Source organism: Lithobates pipiens, unplaced genomic scaffold (genome assembly GCF_037356315.1).
Source record: "Lithobates pipiens isolate NorthernLeopardFrog02 unplaced genomic scaffold, aLitPip1_a1.2 Scaffold_16, whole genome shotgun sequence".
In the NCBI taxonomy this organism is placed as follows: Eukaryota; Metazoa; Chordata; class Amphibia; order Anura; family Ranidae; genus Lithobates; species Lithobates pipiens.
Window position 1 is genome coordinate 619,532,931 of NW_027507748.1, and position 22,328 is coordinate 619,555,258.

General features: G+C 45.8%; 1 protein-coding gene across 2 annotated transcripts in view; it reads left to right on the forward strand.

Annotated features, from left to right (window-relative positions):
* Positions 1 to 276: 276 nt before the first annotated feature.
* Positions 277 to 22,328, forward strand: part of LOC143983938 (cilia- and flagella-associated protein 337-like) — a 221,461-nt gene continuing 199,409 nt past the window's right edge. The window contains exon 1 of one of the 2 annotated variants that reach the window (XM_077484093.1): positions 277 to 569. In XM_077484093.1, the coding sequence (XP_077340219.1) occupies positions 502 to 569 (68 nt within the window). In that variant the 5' untranslated portion in view covers positions 277 to 501. Of the gene's footprint in view, positions 570 to 4,994; positions 5,150 to 22,328 lie in introns of those variants that run through there. The other variant, XM_077484094.1, reaches the window with a different exon arrangement.

Below are 22,328 nucleotides of genomic sequence, written 5' to 3' on the forward strand. Positions count from 1 at the left end.
TAAAAGCAGTTAACATGAGCGGAACCCTTGCAGGGGTCATTGGGAAAGCCCAAAGGCTTCCCTTCTACTAGGGGAACAAATTCTGATTGGTTGCTATGGGATGCTAAAATGTAACTCCTTTAATACAAGTTTGTGATTAAAAGCGTGTTTCAAGTATCCTGCATTTGGTTATTCCATTGTTACCAGGATTGTGTTGAGCACTTTACTGTAACCTGCATTTACTGGCATTAAAGGTGTTGTGTTGTAGATGAAGAGATTAGTCATCTGTTTCCAGGCTCAGTGTGTAATGTGAGCTTTCTCTAGAGGCAGCACTGCAGCTTCAGCAACCTGATCTGACACTACACAGGAGTAGTCCTGCCTGGGCAGCAGGCACTAGGAGAGGGTAAAGCTGCACAGGGGCAATCCTGTCCCCCTCCCCTCCCCCTGTCATTGTCCTCACTGATCTGTGTGACAGAAGACATTGCAGTCCACTCTGATGAACCAGGACTGATCTCCAGGACCATGGCTGAGAGGATGAAGTGGAGACCCTGGTCTGCCCTGGGCAGGCTGGAGACATACAGTTCCCACAGGTAAGAGGAGACCATGGTTGTACTTTGGGGTCACTATTTTAAGTTTTGGAGCAGGGAAGTCTCAGCCAGTAACTTGCATTGTGTGCAGGTTGTTTACTGTTGTCATGGAGATGGAGATGGATCTGTTCAGTGTGTGAACATGTGCTGGGGTTGATGAAGTCAGTGTGAAGATCATGTCAGTGTGTATGAAAAGTACACAGATATACAAATAGCACAGGGATCTATGAAGACTATAGGGATTTATGAATAGTGGAAAAATCTGTGAAAAGTACAGGAATGTATTGATAGTACAAGGATCCTATGAATAGTACAGGGATATATTACTAATACAGAGATCTATGAAAACTACTGATCCTAGGAAAGTCTTGGTGACATGTGCACATCACTGGAGCTACAACACCTAATATGTTCTATGTTCTGTCAATTTGTCCTGCTAATACTGACAACACACCGATTCATTCTAGGGGCACTTTGTTGAATTTCAACTTATTGCTTACAACAGATTTATTTTCTTTACTGAGTACTGCATACACTATATAGATAGATAGATAGATAGATAGATAGATAGATAGATAGATAGATAGATAGATAGATAGATAGATAGATACACAGTTGTGCTCATAAGTTTACCCTGGCAGAATTTCTGATTTCTTGCCCATTTTTCAGAGAATATGAATGATAACACAAAAACTTGGTTAGTTTTTGGCTGAAGCCATTTATTATCAATCAACTGTGTTTACTCTTTTTAACCCCCCTGACGGTATTCCCGAGTCTGACTCGGGGTGGATTTTTCATACCAAAAGCGGTATCCCCGAGTCAGACTCGGGACAGCGTCGCTGGATCCAGGAGGAGGTTTACTTACCTTCTCCCTCGGATCCAGCGTTGTCTCCCCGCTGTACGAGCGAGCCATGTCTCGCTCGATGCATCACACCGCCGATCTCCGTGCCCTGCGAGCGTTGCGACGCACGGGCACGGAGATCGGCGCCAAATTCAAAAAGTGAAACAAACAGTAAACATACAGTATAATGTAATCTTACAGATTACATTGCTGTATGTAAATATTTCACATCCCCGTTGTCCCTAGTGGTCTGCCCAGTGCCCTGCATGCACTTTTATATAATAAAAACTGTTCTTTATGCCTGGAAACTGGAGATTGCCCATAGCAACCAAAACTGTCCCTGTACATCAAAAATGATTTTAGACCAGCTAGAAAACAGCGATAATAAATTAGAATCACTCGCAGAATTGAGAGATAGCAGTTTGTGGGGAGATCCGTCATCAAATACTGAAAAGTATTGACAGTGACAATTCTGCAACTGAGCAAATTTCAGTGTTTTTGATTTGATTACATTATTGAATAATTTTTATTATTGTTATATTATTATTTGGTACAATTATTTATAGTTATTTATTATATTATAATTTATGATTTCATTTTTCAAACTTTATCATACCCGGGATGTCTGCTAGACTCTGGTTTGGACAGATTTAAGAGAGTTATTCCTAAGAATTGCAGGACTACAATATAAAACGCCAAATTTTCATGCAAAATAATGGTACCGCTTTTAGCACCTAAAATCCGAAATAATCGTACCGCCAGGGAGGTTAAATCATAATGACAATAGAAACTACCCAAATGACTCTGATCAAAAGTTTACATACCCCAGTCCTTAAAGCGGAGGTCCACCCTAAAGTGGACCTTCCGCTCATCGGAACCCTCCCCCCCTCCGGTGCCACAATCGGCACCTTTCAGGGGGGAGGGGGGTGCAGTTACCTGGATAATCCAGGTAACTGCACCCACTTCCGGGATAGCTCTCTGCGGAAAGGGGCGTAACGTACGCCCCTTTCCGCAAGTGCCCGCCCCTTCCCGCAAGTGCCCCGCTGCCTGCTGGGAAACACACAGATCCCAGAGGCAGCGGGGAGCGTCCTTATTGCGCAGCGCGATTCGCGCATGCGCAGTAGGGAACCGGGAAATGAAGCCGAAAGGCTCCATTTCCTGATTCCCATACCCAAGATGGCGGCGGCAGGACCCGACAGGCGACCTAGAGATCGGCTTCGGGTGCCGACATCGTGGGCGCGCTGGACAGGTAAGTGTCACTATTTTAAAAGTCAGCAGCTGCAGTATTTGTAGCTGCTGGCTTTTAAAAAAAAAAAAAAACGCGGAGTCCCGGTGGACTCCCGCTTTAATACTGTGTATTGCCCCCTTTAACATCAATGACAGCTTGAATTCATTTGTCGTATTTGTGGATGAGGCTCTTTATCTTCTCAGATGGTAAAGCTGTCCATTCCTCCTGGCAAAAAGTCTCCAGTTCCTGTAAATTCTTGGGCCGTCTTGCATGAACTGCATATTTTGAGGTCTCCCCAGAGTGGGTCAATGATATTGAGGTCAGGTGATTGAGTTGGCCACTCCAGAACCTTCAATTTATTCTGCTGTAGCCAATGACAGGTCGTCTTGGCCTTGTGTTTTGGATCATTGTCATGTTGGAATGTCCAAATATGTCCCATCACAGCTTCCTGGCTGATGAATGCAAATGTTCCTTCAGTATTTTTTGATAACATACTGCATTCATCTTGCCATCAAATTTGACCAAATTTCCTGAGCCTTTGTAGCTCACACATCCCCAAAACATCAGCGATCCACCTCCGTGTTTCACAGTAGGAAGGGTGTACCTTTCATCATAGGCCTTGTTGACTCCTCACCAAATGAAGCATTTATGGTTGTAGCCAAAAAGCTAAATTTTGGTCTTATCAATCCAAATGACTTTGTGCCAAAAGGATTGAGGCTTGTCTCTGTGCTGTTTGGGGTACTGTAAGTGGGATACTTTGCGGATTTTGCTTGTCTTGCCTACAGTCAAGCATGGTGGTGGGAGTGTCATGGTCTGGGGCTGCATGAGTGCTGCTGGCACTGGGGAGCTACAGTTCATTGAGGGAACCAAGTCGACCACTGCCTTGCTAAAGAATCTGAGAGTAAAGGTGATGGACTGGTCAAGCATATCTCCAGACCTAAATTCTATTGAGCATCTGTGGGACATCCTCAACTGGAAGGTGGAGGAGCGCAAGGTCTCTAACATCCACCAGCTCTGTGATGTCGTCATGAAGGAGTGGGAGAGGACTCCAGTGGCAACCTGTGAAGCTCTGGTGAACTCCATGCCCAAGAGGGTTAATTAAGGCAATGCTAGAAAATAATGGTGGCCACACAAATATTAAGGCCCCATGTACATGGGACGCTGTTAAACATACATTCAGAGGCAGTTGGGTGTTTTTTTCAACTGCCCCTGAACTCATTCAATGTTATCCTATGTGACCATGTCTTGTTTATTCTGTTTTTACACAGTTGCGTTTAAGGGAGTTTCTTCTAAAGCAAATAAATAGGTTCAGATGCCAAAGATTTCCACGTTTCAGACGCCAGACGCGACTAAACGAGGTAACCCGTGTTTAGCCGTGTTTCGTTTATAGGCATTTTTCGTTTTTGGCCATTTAAAAAAAAATAAAAAATTGTTTCTGTTTTTTTAGAAACACTTCTAAACGCAAACATGGCTAAACGCGGCATGTAAACGCAGCAAAATTTACGTTTTAAACATGGGTTACCATCTGTCAAGTTAAATTGTTCAGGAGAGGTTATAAAAAAGGCCCATGTACATGAAGCCTAACAATTTGGGACAATTTTAACATTTTCACTTTTGTTGCCAGCAGTTTAGACATTAATGGCTGTGTGTTGAGTTATTTTGAGGGGACAGCAAATGTACACGGTTATACAAGCTGTACACTCACTACTTTACATTGTAGCAAAGTGTAATTTCTTCAGTGTTGTCACATGAAAAGATATAATAAAATATTTACAAAAATGTGAGGGTGTACTCACTTTTGTGAGATACTGTATATATATTTCCTACTTAACAGCATTTCTTCACACCTTTAAAAGCAGCGGCAAGCCTGCTCATCTCATAGGTTTGCTAATCTGATAGAAGTTTGCTGCTTTTAAAATTCAACATGTAAACATTCAGACGGAGTCCTAAGTACTGTATTTCACTATATAAACTCACTTTACTGTTAAAAATAAGTGTAAAATGCAAAACCCCAGTGGGTGTAACAAGATGTCCGCTTGCTGCCTTCTCAGTGTATCCTTACTATGGAGGAGTGCAGGGTGTAGCAAGATGGTGGCGACGGAATGTCACTTCCGTTACACATTCTGATGGGTCGCCTAATCTGGCAAAACACCGGCTTTACTCACTTGCTTCATCGTGGTGAACCTTACTACCTTACTTTGCAAAGACCAGGTTATCATTAGTGTGAACAATAGACATTGGTTGCTTTATTTCAATGTAGGCTTCCAACTTCCAGACCATGTAAAGGAAATTCCTGATAAACCTACTCTTGTCTGAGCTCTTTCAAGCTGTATGATTTCACAACTTCTCACACACCTCTTGAACAGACATTAGTGAGTTTCCTTGGCTGCTGTGATAAGAGAATTATAAAATACATTCGGTTGCATAAATCCTCTGTAGAAGCCAGACCAGCTTACAGGTCGATGGGTCCTGCAGCACGATGCCACAAGACCAGGCAAAAAGCAATTTACGAGGGTAAGCTTGTGGTTTAGAGCAGAAATATGCAGCAAATGTTGGGATATTACACTATGGGGTGGATTTACACTATGATGGTGCAGTTGCTCCAGAGCTTAGTAAATGAAAGGGAACTCTGCTGACTTCCATCATCCAATCATGTGCAAGTAAATAAGCTGTTTTTCTTTTTTCTTTGTAAAGTGAAGCTTTACCTCATTTAATAAGCTCTGGAGCAAATGCACTTGCAGAGTGCACAGTCTATTTACCTTTAGTAAATCAACCCATATGGTTCTTCTGTTGGGGAAGACATAGGGAGTTGATTTACTAAATGCTAATAGACTGTGTACTTTGCAAAGTTGCTCCAGAGCTTAGTAACTGAGCAGAAACTCTGCTGACTTCCGTCATCCAATCATGTGCAAGCAAAAATGCTATTTTTTTTTCCTTGCATGTGATTGGGTATTCTTTGCAAAGTGAAGCTTTACCTCATTTATGAGGCTCTGGAGCAACTGCACCATCTATACAGTCTATTTGCCTTTAGTAAATCAAACCCACAGGTTGAATGCAAGGAAAGGTGTGACAATACATTGCATTGTGGCATTATGAAGGAACTGCCTTTTTATTGTTGAGAAAAAGATGAAGACTGAAGAGTGAAGGTTAAATTCTGATTAACACAGAAAAGAGCCATCAGCTCCTTGTGCTATGTAAAATAGAGTAGGCTTGGACAAATTCTGGCCTGGTCAATATGTCAGTACTGTATGTGTGTGTATGAATAGCTCTGCAATTTTTGTTTTTTATAAATACACCCCTAAATGTTGTTTTCTGACGCTGAAATGCTTCATAGCCTGCATTACCACTATACCTTGGTTCTCTATCTGCCCCAAGTGAAGAGCCATGACTGTCAGTCACCGCTCTCTGCTCTGCCCCTCCAGTGCTCACTGGATCAGTGCGAACATTGGAGCGGGAGTGGGAGCAGCTAGCTCCGGCTTGCAGCCCTTCACTGATAGCCGGAGCCAGCTGTCATTTAGGCAGCAGAGAGGATCCAGACAATATGGTCAGGATTATTCCAGAGCCGGGTGCCGCTTTGCAACATCAGAAGTATGGCCAAAAAGCTTTGGTCATACTTCTCTTTTAATTTTTCTAAATGCTCTTAATTTGTAAAAGATAAAATGTAAGCTGTTAACTACTTTTGTGATCTAAAAACTTTGCACATCACAACTGATCCCTGCATTGCCTTATTTGTGGGCAATAGGAAAAGTCATAGCAGCCAATCAGAACTCTTTGCAGGGGATGCACAATCTAAACCCCTGTTCATTTCAAGCAAAGGCTTTTACAGGTCCATTATTTGAGAAAATTAGTTATAATTTCTTCTTAATCCTCCTATAACGTAAAGACAGACAATTAAACCAAATATGATTATACTGCAGACACAAACCCTTCAGGGTAACATGTTGTTGTGGCAGTAACTAAAGATAAAGCACTAAGTGGTCTCCAGACAGTTCTTGTTGTAGACTCTCGTCCATAAGGACTGTCATTTAGGGCCATTTCACTTTATGATTATGTAACATACCTAAGCCAAACCTCTAAGCTCTGTAGACAAAGCCCAATATCAACTGCCATTGCCCAATTGGCGATGTAAAGCGTAGCGTAGGATTCCATCTGGAGTGCTTGTCGAAAATAAATGAGATAAATGGAATTGATGAAGGTATTAGACTGGTCATACACCTGTAGAATTTAATTTGAACATTTTCAGTTTTGCAACATTGGTTTGATGTTTTGATTGTTAGTGGGGTCCAACTGATGTCCATTTTCAACTGTAGTGATGAGAAAATTCAAAGGAGTCGGATGAAATTATTTTCTTTCCTTTCTAACAATGTATGTTGTTATTGTCTGGGAAAATGTCATTCATACCAAATGTTAAAAGTAAACAAAATTTTGAAATACTTTTGATTGACATCCGACAAGTTTCTGTTGACATTATCGAATGCACTGACTAGATTTTTTGTACAAACATTTGTTTGAAAACGTACCAGTTTATGGCCACATTAAAGCGCAACTTTACCCATACCAACTTGGAAAAAAAAAACGTTGATCTTTAGTAAGGAACATATATTCCTCATTAAAGTGATTGTAAATTTTTTTTGTTTTTTTAAATAATAAACATGTTATACCTACCTGCCCTGTTGCAGTGGTTTTGCACAGAGCAGCCTGGATCCTCCTCTTCTCGAGTTCCTCTTGGTGCTCCTGGCCCCTCTTTCCTGTCCAGTGCCCCTTCAGCAAGCAGTTTGCTATGGGGACACCCAAGGCGAGCTGCAGCTCCGTGTGTCCATTTAGACATGGAGCTGCCGTTTGGCGTCGCCCCTCTCTCTCCTGATTGGCTAACTGACTTTGATTGAAAGGGCGTGAGAGCCAATGGCGCCGCTGCTGTGTCTCAGCCAATCAGGAGGGAGAATGACAGACGAGCGAGGGACTCGTGGACATCGCTGGACAGAGATGGGGCTCAGGTAAGTATTAGGGGGAGGCTAGGGAGGCTTCTACACACAGAAGGCTTTTTATCTTAATGCAGAGAATGCATAGAACTCCTTTAATAATTATGCTACCGAAATTACTATGTGCTGTATATTACCTCCAGCATTGCTCCTGTTTCTTTTTGCCACAGGCTGCCATTTTTCTGAAGCTCAGAGCCCCTGAACAGCCGTAAATCATAAAGCCAAACGACACCTATCGATCTAATAGTTTCAAAAAACAGTTACATTCCTGGAATGCCAGGATTGCTAACTGTCACATGTGCTTCTGTGCTAAAGCAAACTGTCAAACCATCAAATGGCTGGTGTCATAATTGATCACATGTGCAGAACCATGGTAGTTTCTAGGGATGAGCTTGGTGTTCGAGTGGAACACCGGCTGTTCGCCCGTTCGAATACTGACCAACCGTTATGGGCCGTTCACGCTAAATTCGTGTGGCGCTCATGGCCCACAATGCACTGCGCCATCGCAGTGCATTTCTAACTCATTATTGACCAAGCATGCACTGTGACCCCGCATGCTTGGCCAATCACAGCGCCAGCAACGAGGAGAGCCATAATTGGCCACAGGCAGGATGCCTGTGGCCAATTATAGCTCAGGGGGTTTAGTACATGCCCCACACTATATAATGCCGCCAGTGTGGCAGCCTTGTGTAGTGTGTTCCGGCGTGCAGGGAGAGGATAGGCAGGGACAGCGTATTCTTTTCTCAGGCATCTGCAGGAGTTAAAGTGTGTGTTGTGTGCCTCCAGCACAGTATACACCTGTAGCTACCCTTTATTGCTGGTGTTCTCTATTACAGGCATCTGCAGGAGTTAAAGTGGGTGTTATGTGCCTCCAGCACAATATACACCTGTATCTACCCTTTATTGCTGATGTTCTCTAATACAGGCATCTGCAGGAGTTAAAGTGGGTGTTGTGTGCCTCCAGCACAGTATACACCTGTAGCTACCCTTTATTGCTGGTGTTCTCTAATACAGGCATCTGCGGGAGTTAAAGTGGGTGTTGTGTGCCTCCTGCACAGTATACACTACCCAATTGCTAGTTTTCCCATCTCCCTGCAGGCCATTACTATGTCTGGAAGGCCAACAAGTAGAGACAGTCACGAGCCAATAAAAGAGGGCAAGCAGGCTCTTTGTCTAGAGACAACAGTGCTGGTCACTCTTTTCCTTATTTTCGTCAGCTGGATGTGTTGAGCCTCATCATACTGAAGACTTGGTAGAGTGGATGACCAAGCCCTCCTCATCCTGCTCATCCTCTCTCACCCATGCTAAGGGTACTAGCAAAGCAGCTGCCAATGCGTCCTCTTCCCTTGTCTCAATGTCATCAGTGACTCCTTCCCTAGACCCACCATGTCCTCCTGAGGAGTCCCCCGAACTGTTTGAGCACAGTGTTGGGTACATGCTCCAGGAGAATGCCCAGCGTTTTGAAGGCTCTGATGATGATACCCAGCTAGAGGAAGGCAGTAATGTGAGCGCAGAGAGAGGGGATTCTCAAGAAGGACAGCAATTTGGCAGTCATGTTCCACCAGCTGCAGCATACTGCCAGGGTTGCTTCAGTGATGAAGAGGGAGGGGATGATGAGGTCACTGACTCCATGTGGGTGCCTGATAGGAGAGAGGAGGAGGAGGCACATCTATAACGAGGCAGGATTCCCTCCGGGGCCAGCTTAGGGGCAGCACACAGACTGAATCACACCGCAGAGCTCTGCCTGTGCAGGGCGCTGCCTCTGCGCGTTATTCTAAAAGTTCTTTGGTGTGGGCCTTTTTTGAGACCAGTGCATCAGATCGCACTGCTGCTATTTGCAACATATGTCTCAAGCTTATCTCGTGTGGCCAAAACATCAGCCACTTGGGCACCACATGCTTGACCAGACATATGTTGACCTGCCATGCAGCTCATTGGCAAGCGTACCTTAAAGACCCACACCAAAGAACAAAGCGGACCTCTCCTTGCTCCTCATAAGATGGGATCTCCAACCCCACTAGACCTTCAAACTTTCTGAAACCTGCACTGAGAGGAATGAAGGTGAAGAATTAGGTGTGTCACAGCCAAATACTTGCGGGCACTCTGCTAGCAGTACACCCACGTCCAATTGTAGCAGGCAAATTACCCTGCCCCAGTTCACTCCCAGCCATCCACATGCCCAGCGGCTGAATGCTAGCTTGGCTAAATTGCTAGCACTTCAACTGCTGCCTTTTCAGTTGGTAGACTCGGCCCCTTTCCGTGAGCTTGTGCAATGTGCGGTTCCTCAGTGGCAGGTCCCCAAACGCCACTTTTTCTCACGGAAAGTGATTCCGGCTCTCGACCGGCATGTGGAAGGCAATGTCCATGCCTCGCTGGACAGGGTGGTCAGCGGTAAGGTGCATATTACCGCTGACTCATGGTCCAGCAGGCATGAACAGGGATGTTGCCTATCCTTCACGGCCCATTTGCTCACTCTTCTGGCAGCTGGGAAGGATGCAGGACAAGGTGCAGTAGTGTTGGAGGTTGTTCCGCCACCACACCTCCAAAATGCTACTACTGGTTGTCACACACCTCTCTCCTCCACCCCCTCCTCTTCTTCTTCCTCCATGGCCTCTTCCAGTGCTTTGTACTCGGAACCAACGGTGCTCCATAGGCATTCAAGGGGCTACGCAAGTACGCAGGCAAAAAGATGCCATGCCATGCTTGCGCTGGTTTGTTTGGGGGACAGGAGCCACACTGGGGCAGATATTTTGTCAGCTCTACAGGGGCAGGCTGAGAGGTGGTTGACGCCATGCCAGCTTAAGCCAGGAATGGTGGTTTGCGACAATGGCACCAACCTTCTCTCCGGCCTCCGACAGGGACAACTGACCCATGTGCCCTGTGTGGCTCAAATCCTTAACCTGGTGGTGCAGCGGTTCTTGGGCAGGTACCCGGGTTTACAGGATGTCCTGAGGCAGGCCAGGAAAGTCTATGTGCATTTCCGCCGATCATTTAATGCCAGTGCTCAGCTGGCTGAGCTCCAAAAGGAGTTGAACCTGCCCAAGAACCGCCTTATATGTGACATGCCCACCAGGTGGAACTCAACGTTGGCCATACTGCTGCAGCTGCACACGCAGCAGAGGGCCATCAATGAGTACCTGTGCGACTACAGCACCAGGACAGGGTCAGGGGAGCTCAGTTTTTTTTCACCACTCCAGTGGGGCATGATCAGGGATGCATGCACTGTCCTGTCACCATTTGAGGTGGCTACGAGGATGGTGAGCAGTGACAGTGCATGCATTAGTGACACTGTACCTCTTGTCCACCTGTTGGAGCACACCCTGCATGGAATAATGGACAGGGCACTTGAGGCAGAACAGAGGCAGGAAGAGGAGGATTTCCTTGTCTCACAAGCCCCCCTTTATCCAGACAGTGTTCCTGCTGTCCCACCCATCACATAGGAAGAGGACGAGGAGGAGGAGGCTTGTGTCAGCATGGAGATGGAGCCTGGCTCTCAGAATCAGCAGCAGCAGTCTTTTAGGGATGATTTACAGTTCCAAGAAACCTGTGGACTTGTACGTGGCTGAGAGGAGGTGGATGCGGATCATGTTGTCCTTAGTGACCCAGAGGACTCCGGACTGAATGCCTCAGCTAACCTAACCTAAGCTGCATGGCCTCCCTGATCCTGCAAAGCCTGCAGAAGGATCCTCATATTTTTCGGATCAAGGAGAGGGACCATTACTAGCTGGCCACTCTCCTTGATCCACGGTACAAGGGTAAGGTTGTGGACCTTATCTTGCCATCGCAGAGGGAGCAGAGGATGAGACATCTCCGGGAGGCCTTGCAGAAAGGTCTGTGCAACGCGTTCCCAGAGACTGGGAGGTAACAAACTCCTTGTCCTGGACAACGTGTTGCTAAGGATTCGGTCAGTCACAGATTGAGCGGTGGAGAAGGTGGCCGTCTGACTGATGCGTTCAGACAATTTTTTAGTCTGCAGCCCCAAGGTATGATCGGTTCCAGAAACCATCGCCATGATTTACATGGTGCAGGAATACCTAGGGGCAAGGTCAGACTTAGACACCTTTCCCACCGAAAATCTTTTGGCTTACTGGGTCTTGAGGATGGATCACTGGCCAGAGCTTGCACAGTATGCAATTGAGCTACTGGCCTGTCCTGCATCCAGCATTCTTTCGGAACAAACCTTCAGTGCTGCTGGAGGCTTTGTAACAGATCACAGGGTGCGCCTGTCCACCGACTCGGTTGATCGACTGACCTTCTTAAAGATGAATCAGTCTTGGATCACCACCAGCTACCAAGCACCTGAAGCTGATGTAACCAAATAATTTTTTTTAAATGTCACATCCTTTCAAGATTGCCTATGCTGATGCTGAGTGACTGTCCTGTTATGTTGACTGACTATCCTCTTCTTCCTCAACGATCCTGCTGATAGCTTGGAAGAACATTTTTGGTTCTGGGTGACGCCACCAGCCCAATTTTTTCAGCCCCTGTTTAACAGGGGCCTGTAATTACAATTTTGGATGCAATGCTTTTCAGCAGGGCTCATTCCTGTACTCCAACTAGAGTATATGGGAGAGGTTTGTCAGGGCTGGCTTAGTCCTTCCTCCTCTGGGCTGGCCGCTCAGCTGTCGGCTAATTGCCAGCTCTCTTCTCTTTCCACAGTTACCAGCTGTTCCCGATGATGCTCATCTGACCTGCCTATTTTAAGACTTCCTGCTCACTTGTTCATTTGCCTTCGCGTTGGTCACATCACAGGGATCCATCTCCTGCTGTTTGTTTCAAGACTGGCTTGCTGACATCCCACCTGGCTTCTTATCCTGCTTGCGGTTGCTCTCCTTGGATCCCTGACTTCCGGCCTGGCTGATTACCCGATCTGGTTAATGAACTTTGGACTGGCTGACTACCCGATCTGGCTACAGGACTCTGACTATGCTTGACTACGCTTTTTTTTATTTACCTTTTTATTTTTATTAATAAACAAGTGTGAGTTGATTGTATTTCTGTCTCAGTCTGTTTCATGGTTTCTGACAAGGTTGCAGTGTCGTGGCACCAGTGCCTAAGACCCAATTTTTCAGCCCCTGTTTAACCACTTACAGACCGGACCATTTTGCTGGCTTAAGACCAGACCACTTTTTGCGATTCGGCACCGCGTCGCTTTAATTGACAATTGCGTGGTTGTGCGATGTGGCTCCCAAACAAAATTGACGTCCTTTTTTCCTCACAAATAGAGCTTTCTATTGGTGGTATTTGATCACCCCTGCGGTTTTTATTTTTTGCACTATAAACAAATATAGAGCGACAATTTTGAAAAAATGCATTATTTTTTACTTTTTGTTATAATAAATATCCCCCAAAAATATATATAAAAAAACTTTTTTTCCCTCAGTTTAGGCCGATATGTATTCTTCTACATATTTTTGGCAAAAAAATCGCAATAAGCGATTATTGATTGGTTTGCGCAAAAGTTATAGCGTTTACAAAATAGGGGATAGTTTTATGGCATTTTTATTAATATTTTTTTTTTACTAGTAATGGCGGTGATCAACGATTTTTATTGTGACTGCGACATTATGGCGGACACATTGGACATTTTTGACACATTTTTGGGACCATTGTCATTTATACAGCAATCAGTGTTATACAAATGCACTGATTCCTGTGTAAATGACACTGGCAGTGAAGGGGTTAACCAGGGGGTGGCAGTGTAGGGGTTAAGTGTTCCTAGGGCCGTGTTACTAAGTGTGGAGGGCTGGGCTTTGTGTTAGTGAACACTGATCTCTTCTCCAATCACATGGAGCAGAGATCAGCGTCACTTGTTGCTAGGCAGAACAGGGAGATGCTGTTTACAACGGCATCTCCCCGTTCAGCCTCTCCATGAGACGATCGCGGGTATCCCCGCGGCGATCGAGTCCGCAGGACCCGTGATCTGACTCGCGGGGTTCCCGACCGGCATGCGAGTGTGCCCCCGGCGATGGCAGGGCAACATATAGAAATGGACGTACCTGTACACCAATATGCCTGCCCGTGCCATTCTGCCGACGTACATCGTCGTGCGCCGGTCGGGAACTGGTTAACAGGGGCATGTAATACAATTTTTGATGCAATATTCTGCAGCGGGGCTCATTCCTGCACTCCAACTAGAGTATATGGGAGAAGTTGCAGTGTCGTGGCACCAGCACCAGTGCCTAAGGCCCAATTTTTCAGCCCCTGTTTAACAGGGGCATTTAATACAATTTTTGATTCAATGCTTTGCAGCAGGGCTCATTCCTGCACTCCAACTAGAGTATCTGCGAGAGGTTGCAGTGTCGTGGCACCAGCAAGCATTGACTAAGGCCCAATTTTTCAGCCCCTGTTTAACAAGGGCATGTAATTACAATTCTTGATATAATATTTCACAGCAGGGTCAGTTCCTTCGCCCACCTAGAGTAACTGTGAGGACTTATAGTGTTGTGGCACCAGCACCACCACCACAACCACCAAAGGCCCAATTTTTCTACCACTGTTCAACAATGGCATGTAATTAAAATTCTTGATATAATCGTTCACAGCAGGGTGTCCCAACGCCCACCAAGAGTCACTTTGAGGGCTGACAATGTTGTGGCAACACCAACACCTTAGGCCCATATTTCTGCAGAGCATATAGGGCAGGCCCCTACTTTCAAACATCCAACTTACAAATGTCTCCTACTTGCAAACGGAAGGAGACAACAGGAAGTGAGATGAAAAAAGACAGACCGCCCAAAAAATTATACAGGGGTAATAACCCTTCCCTATGTTTTCCAAAAAGCTTAAAAATCGATTTTTTGACTGGAGCTACACTTTAAAAATGTACCAGTTCAAAATTACAAACACATTCTACAACAAACCTACACAGTCCCTGTCTTGCTTTCACCGCCTGTATACTGCTGTTCTGAGTATATAGGGCCCGGGGGCCCCACGCCTTTCCTTTTTTTAATTTAGGTAAAGGGTTCCCCTTAATATCCGTACAAGACCCAAAGGGGCTGGTAATGGGCAGGGGGGGAGGCTACCCATGCCATTTTTTTCTCAATGATTTTCATCTGTATTGCCGGAACCAGACATGACATTAAAACTGCAAGCATTTTTAAATTATTTTTTTCCGTTTAATGTCATTTTGTGCAGGGACTGTTCTAAACACGGGAAACACGTGCCACTTCACAGGCATAGTATAGACGCCCCCAGGCACAATATTTAAAGGAATATTTCACTTTTTTTTTTCACTTTAATCGTCATTAAAATCAGTGCTCCCTGAAAAAACTACAGTTTTTTTTTTAAAATGTGGCATTGACCCATGACCCCTGGGGCAGGAGCCAGGTCCCCAAACTCTTTTTAGGACAATATCTTGCTTATTAGCCATTAAAATGAGCACTTTTTATTTTGAACGTTCGAGTCCCATAGACTTCAATGGGGTTCTAAAGTTCGCACAAATTTTCGGTCTGTTCAAAAGTTCTGGTGCGAACCGAACTGGGGAGTGTTTGGCTCATCCCTAGTAGTTGCAGATCAAACAGAAGCAGCTTCCTTGGCTGTAAAGGATAGGAGGGTTTAATTCCACTTTAAGATTGTAAGAAGATCTGCCTCTACAAATTCAGCAGTGCCTATAAATACCTAAAAATGGAAGAAGCTGAGCATGTGCAGAGCAGGGTGAGGCAGTGTATCACTGGATTTTAAAAAGTATATACACTTATTTTTAATGTTTTAGGTAGTTATATTTGCAAAAGGGGCCAACCTGAAGTGATCTAGCAGGACTTCATGTTCTGACTAAAGTTTCACTTTAAGATTTGAAAGATGCTTTTTTCTCATTTTGTGTCAAGACCTTACATTTTTGTTTTCACGTTTGGATGCCATGTCCACATCTTTGGCACCTTTACCACTGATTCTTACAGAAAGGAAGGCAATCATTTCATGAGTCTCCATGTGTTGTATTATGATTGTGTGGGCTTTTTAGGTATCTTTTTTTCCTGCAAATTGGTTATGCTGTGTCTGTGTCGGTATATTTATAGACATCTGTAAGTAACCACAGATAGTTGATTAAAGCTCCCAGTGGAACTCGCCATTTCTCACTGCAGACATCAAATCGGCAATAGCACACATGGCATGTGGTTAAACACGCTCAAGCTGATTGTATTTGCTTAGTTAAAATGATATCATTCTGGGTTGTTTTTTCCCCAAAGTTTAAAGATTTCTAAACTGTTTTATTTAGAGTTTTCATTAGTTAAGAAATACGTTTTAAAATATTTAAATGATAACTAAATTCTAAGTAGCGATTCATATAAATAGCTATACTATATTCAGAAAATGATGCTTTTTTTTTTTTTTAAGTAGTGTTCAACCCTCTTTGCTTTTTAACTTAATACATTCAGCATGTAAGAAGGGGCTGGGTAGGTAGGTAGTTGTTTGTCACGTCCTCCATGCTTTCCTCCTCATTGGGCGACAAGCAAGAAAGGCCTACCCCGGGGTGGGACCTTCTGGACTATGATAAGAACCTTTTATAGGGTCATAATACTGCACACGGACACAGGGTACATTTGAGGCTGCCATGGGGGAACACTGCAACTTACAGCGAGACTCTACTTAGATATAAACACCATATAAACTTGCAATGCAAATGTTCTCCGGTTAACTCTTGGGTCCCCGTGACAGTGTACACCTTCTGGTAATCTGCATTTAGGAGGGAAATGTGGAGCCTGTCCAGCATTTTTCACTACCAATACCCAGCAGTGGAGTTGGCCCCACCTAGAGTGCACCATGGGTGGGCTCCACACACGCAGTTAACTGAACCTCTGCACAGGATGGGAACCTGTGCATCGTGAATCCGCTTCTGTTGCTCTAGGAAACAAACTGTTGGCGGAAAGAGTGCCGACAATATCTCCCTCGCTGCTAGAGGCCGTTCCACCTATAACAGGTACAAGCTATCGACAGGCTGCTGTAAAACTTCCATTACCCTAGGTAACCATTAGTGTCTTCACACTACTCCATTCCACAACAATGTCTTCATACCCCAATGGGTGTAAGACCCACTTGATTAGAATTTGGGTATCGGTTACTTGCATTACACCCTTTTCAGTAACTCCAGACTAGGCAGGGACAATGTTTCAAATGTTTTACTTAGAAAAGTGAAAAGGCAATTACAGAGTCCAACATTTAAAGGCATAATTCTTCCCTAATTCCCTAACTTTAACTACAGGCTGTGTGCTGCCCCGGCATACCTACAAAGGTAGCGATCATGCAGTACATCAAAGACATTCCTCCAGAACGGGTGTATTTGGGGCAAACCCCAAGTTCTAATGACTTTACATCCTCATGGGTGCATACCTCCCAACCGTCTCAAATCGTCCTGGGATTTGATGTAAGTCCTGGAGTCCTGGCAAATGAAGGTTGTGTCCTGGAATGGAGTCCAGTGCTGTAACAAGTTCCAGTACTTGGCTCCAGCGATTTCTCTGGCGCGGGCGCACTAGCATGGACTCTTGCCACTGCCCACTGCGGGGGCACCTCTCACTGCCCACCTGCGGGGCTCCTGTCACTGCCGGCAGTTGCTGGGCTTCTGTCATTGCTCACGGATGCGGCACTCCTGTCACTGCCTGTGGCTGCAGGGCTCTTGTCACTGCCCACTGCTAGGGTCCTGTCACTGCCCGCCTGCAGGGGTCCTGTCACTTCTCGCAGCTGCGAGGCTCCTGTCACTGCCCGCTGCCGGGCTCCTCAGGTGCCTGTTACTGCCCGCCTCCGGGGCTCATGTCTCTGCCGAAGGTTGCGGGGCTCCTGCCACTGGCCATGGCAGCCGGGTTCCTGTCACTGCCCGCCTGCGGGGCTCCTCTCACTGCCCATGTGTGGGGTTCCTGTCATTGCTCACCTGGGTGGCTCCTGTCCCTGCCCCCCTGGCTGTGGGGCTCCTGTCACTGCCCACCTGCGGAGCTCCTGTCACTGCCCACCTGGGGGGTTCCTGTCACTGCCCACCTGCGTGGCTCTTGTCTCTTCTGGTGCCTGTGGAGCTCCTGTCACTGCCCGCCTGTGGGGCTCCTGTCACTGCCTGCTGCTGGGCTCCTCGGGCTCCTGTCACTGCCTGCCTGCGGGGCTCATGTCACTGCCCGCCTGCGGGGCTTATGTCTCTGCCGAAGGCTGTGGGGCTCCTGTCACTGCCAGCCTGCGGGGCTCCTGTCACTGCCCACCTGTGTGGCTCCTGTCTCTGCCGGCGCCTGTGGGTTTCCTGTCACTGCCCACCTGTGGGGCTCCTGTAACTGCCTCCGGCTGTGGGGCTCCTGTCACTGCCCACCTGCGGAGCTCCTGCCACTGCCCACCTGGGGGGTTCCTGTCACTGCCCACTTGTGTGGCTCCTGTCTCTTCTGGTGTCTGTGGGTCTCCTGTCACTGCCCGCCTGTGGGGCTCCTGTCACTGCCCCGGCTGCAGTGCTCCTGTCACTGTCCCCAGCAGGGTGCCTGTCACTGCCTGCTGCGGGGCTCCTGTCACTGCCCCCTGTGGGGCACCTGTCACTGCCCCCTGAGATCTCCCATGCTGGTATGTCTGATTTGAAGTCTATAAAGTTGGGTGGGGGGTGGATTGTGCACTGTACTGCCCACCTGCGGGGGTCCTGTCACTGCCCACCTAGGGGGTTCCTGTCACTGCCCTTCTGCCAGACTCCTGTCTCTTCCGATGCCTGTGGGGCTCCTGTCACTGCCGCCTGTGGGGCTCCTGTCACTGCCCCCGGCTGCAGTGCTCCTGTCACTGCCCCCTGCAGGGTGCCTGTCACTGTCCGCTGTGGGGCTCCTGTCACTGCCTGCTGCGGGGCTCCTGTAACTGCCTGCTGCAGGGCTCCTGTCACTGCCCCCTGTGGGGCACCTGTCACTGCCCCCTGAGAACTCCCATGGCAGTATTTCTGATTTGAAGTCTATAAAGTTAGGTGGGGGGGGGGGTTATTGTGCACTGCAACCCCCCAAGATTAGTCTGCCCTGTTCAATCCCCCCCAGGTCAGTCAGACTAACCTGGGGAAGAGGGAGATTGTAGGATCGTACTGGGCACAGACTGACCTTGGAGGGGGAGATCATACTGGGGTACAGACAAGCCTAGGGGGGAGATTGTCTGGGGCGCAGACTAACCTAGGGGGTGCACTGAGGGACAGACTAATTGGGTGGCTGGAATTTTACCAGTCAACAAACTTACCCCGGGGGAGGATTGTACCGGGGACAGGCATGATAGTGGGGAATGGTTCAACAAAAAGATGCCAGTGGCATTGTGGTAAAGGGCCGACTATGGCACAGTGGCATAGTGCTAAGGAAGCTGGGTGACGCAATGCTATAGAGGTAAGGGTTTGGGGTGGCCGGTGGGAGGGATTCCTCCATCCACCTAATTTGTGTGGATAGAGGAATCTCCTATTTGTTTCTTGTTCAGCCCACTGTCTCACCAATCTAAGCATATTTTAAGGATACAAGAAGGCTTTTGTTTTATTTAACCACATCCCTTTGACAGTGACAGGAAAGGGGGTGGAGGGGGGCAAGTAATAAGGGTGTTAGAGGATATGTTCTGGAGTCCTGCTTTGAGAGGGGAGAGAACTTGTGCTGGAAGGGGGATTGGATTTGAAATCCCCCACCCCACCTTCTAGGACAAGTCCTCTCCCCTCCCAAAGCACCCTTCCCCCTCAGTACATATCTGACCCTTCCAGCACAATTCAGTATGTACCTGACCCCACAGCACAAGTCCACTACCATGACAAAGTGCCCTGCCAAGCACATATCCTCCTCCCAACCCATATTCTAGCACATATCATCTTCCCTCCCAAAGCACCCTCAATACGTATGTGACCCCCCCATCCCAAGTCTGCTCCCCTCCCAAAGCACCCCCGCGTGCGCATCTGACCCCCCAGCAAAGTCCTCTCCTCTTCTAAAGCACCCCCATTATATATCTATCCATGTAATCCGGTTGTAGTGTGTTTGTTAAAGTAGTGCATGCACTACTTTTGTTAGGTTTTCAGTGCGATTCAGTGCATTCAAAATGAATGGGCTCAAATCGCACCACACAAAACCACATGTGAATTGCATAGGAATGTGTAGCATGTTCCTGTGCATGAACTGGATTTTAATCAGCTGCTGAAAGTGCTTACAAATGGAGGTTTTAACTGCTTGCTGACCCGCCACTGTACATTTACCGCAGCAGGTCAACTTGTACAGGCACACTCACGTACCTGTACATCACGGCTTTCTTCTGCATCCACTCACATATGCAAGTACAGAACCAGAAGACTGTGCTCTCATAAACTGCAGTACAAGCCGATACGATTTATGCCCTGGACCTGCTGATCAGCTGAGGCGAATGACAGAAGAGAGCCCTGTGTTGATAGATAACACAGGGCTCTCTTTAGAAAGCAGTAATGTGCTCTTTTTTTTCTCCCTGCAGAGCACGGGGTAAAAAACAGCAGATTGCTTAGTAAAACAGCACATATTACACACACACATTGTTAGGCACACATTTAACCCCTTGATCGCCCTAGATGTTAACCACTTCTCGGCCAGTGTCATTAGTACAGTGACAGTGTATATGTTTATAAAGTGAGGTAATCCCTATGCTACCACTTGTGAATAGTAAGAAAAAAATAGTAATATATATTTTAGCAGCTGCTCACATCGATGCAATGGGGGTTATTTACTAAAGGAAAATCCACTTTCCACTGCAAATGCACTTGAAGGGGCAGTCGCTGTAGATCCGAGGGGGACATGCAAGGAAAATGATTGAATGATAAAATCAGCAGAGCTTCCACTCATTTCAGATCTACCCCTTAGATTTAGAGCGATTGCACTTCCAAGTACACTTTCAGTGCAAAGTGGATTTGCCTTTCGTAAATAACCCCCATTGTGTCCCCACATATATGCGCATAATTATGATAATAGATGAAGTGGCACTTTGCTTATAGTGTTGAATTCAAAAAAATTTAAGTCACGTGTGTTGTGACGCAATGTGTAGGAAGAAACTGGGTGAAGCTCACCCCCGTCTGATGGCCGGACCACAGGTTTTACACTGTATCGAAGCTTGATAAATATTGTTAATGTTAAATGTGAGTGATACATTTTTCGTTTTATAATAAATGAAATAATGCACTGTATCCTTGCTTGGTATGGCTGGATCTGTCACCTTAGCACAGCTGCAGTTAGGTTTCCACTATGTTCTCCCGTAGAATACCATATCAATCATAAAGGGAAGAGGAAGGAGCCCCAATAGTAAAGTATGCCAGTTTTATTAAAAGATTCAATCAAAATAAATAGAGGGGTAGTCACAATAAAACACAGATAACATGCAATGTAAAAAAGGAGCGTTGTGCTCGTACTGCGGACATCAGTCACTTCCGGTGTCCAAAGAAATAATAATAATTATTATTATATTACTATTATTCCTACACGTATCGTCACGTATCACGTGACTTCACCAGGCAATAGAATGTTGACATGGGACGTGTCTTAAATACTTTAATGATTGATGGCCATTTTCTTGAGGCCGCCTATAGATAACATAGCAGCGGACTTTTTTTTAATGGATTAGTCTACAACCGCGGCCATTTTGCATGTGTCTAAAATGCTGAAATTAAGCAGTGACTGTATTCGTTGTAGATTGGGCTACGACCACGGCCATTTTCCATGAGTCTCAAATGTAATGATATCACGGTGGCACACGGAGCTGGAGAGCAGAAACAGAAATGGAGCTAAATAGTTCTCTTTGAACGCTTTGGAGTGAGCTAACATATATAGTAAAAATACAATATATACACTCCACCCCTGGCGGTCCGCAAAGGGCAAATAAATGAAAAAACAAATAGATGGCGTCAATGGTGGCAGTCATAAAGTCGGAGACAGACAGCCAAATCTACAGCCATTTCGTGTTGGTTCATAGTACGCAAATAGCCATAGCTAATGGTTGTACAAACGCATCTCAATAGAGTGCCTTGCAAATATCCAAAAGCACTATGTATAAAGATAATAGCCATACAATTAAGTTAAAAAGATTAATATAATAACAATGGTATTCAAACCTGAACCCATTGCAAGATGGCAAATAAAATTAAGTGGGTAAAATAATAATATATTAATTGTAAAAACCATGATGCAAACAATCGCATGGATATCTGCTCAAGAAATATATATATATATATATATATATATATATATATATAAAGGATCATGGGCATATCTCAGTGTAGGGGACACCGGAAATGATTGCCACAAGTGTTAATACAGCAAACAAGACCCGGACATCCCGGGCTATTAAATAACATAGTAATGGCACTGATATGGAAATAGATAGAATATAGAATATAGAATAAATACAATAACGGTAAAGTTGTACATGTGAATCAAGCATCCCATGATAAATAAATTAAATACAATCAAACTCAATGTGTTGGAATGCAAGAGGCTATCACTGATGTGGATTAAAAGGTGTAAAAGTATCCAAAATAAAAATCCACTTGGATTCCAATTGACTAAGTGTCCTAACTTTATGTCCTCCCCTCCAATATTTTTTTATATGGTTCAATCCCCCAAAACGTGAGATGGGTTGGGTCCCTATTATGGTGGGTCAGGAAATGTCTGGACACACTGTGTTTGTCGAAAACCACTAAGGATATTCTTTACATGTTCTTTGATACTACATACTGGAGGCCACAACTACATACCTCTGCATGCTTCAATATCTTTTTGTCACTACTGTGTACCCCCCTCTCCACA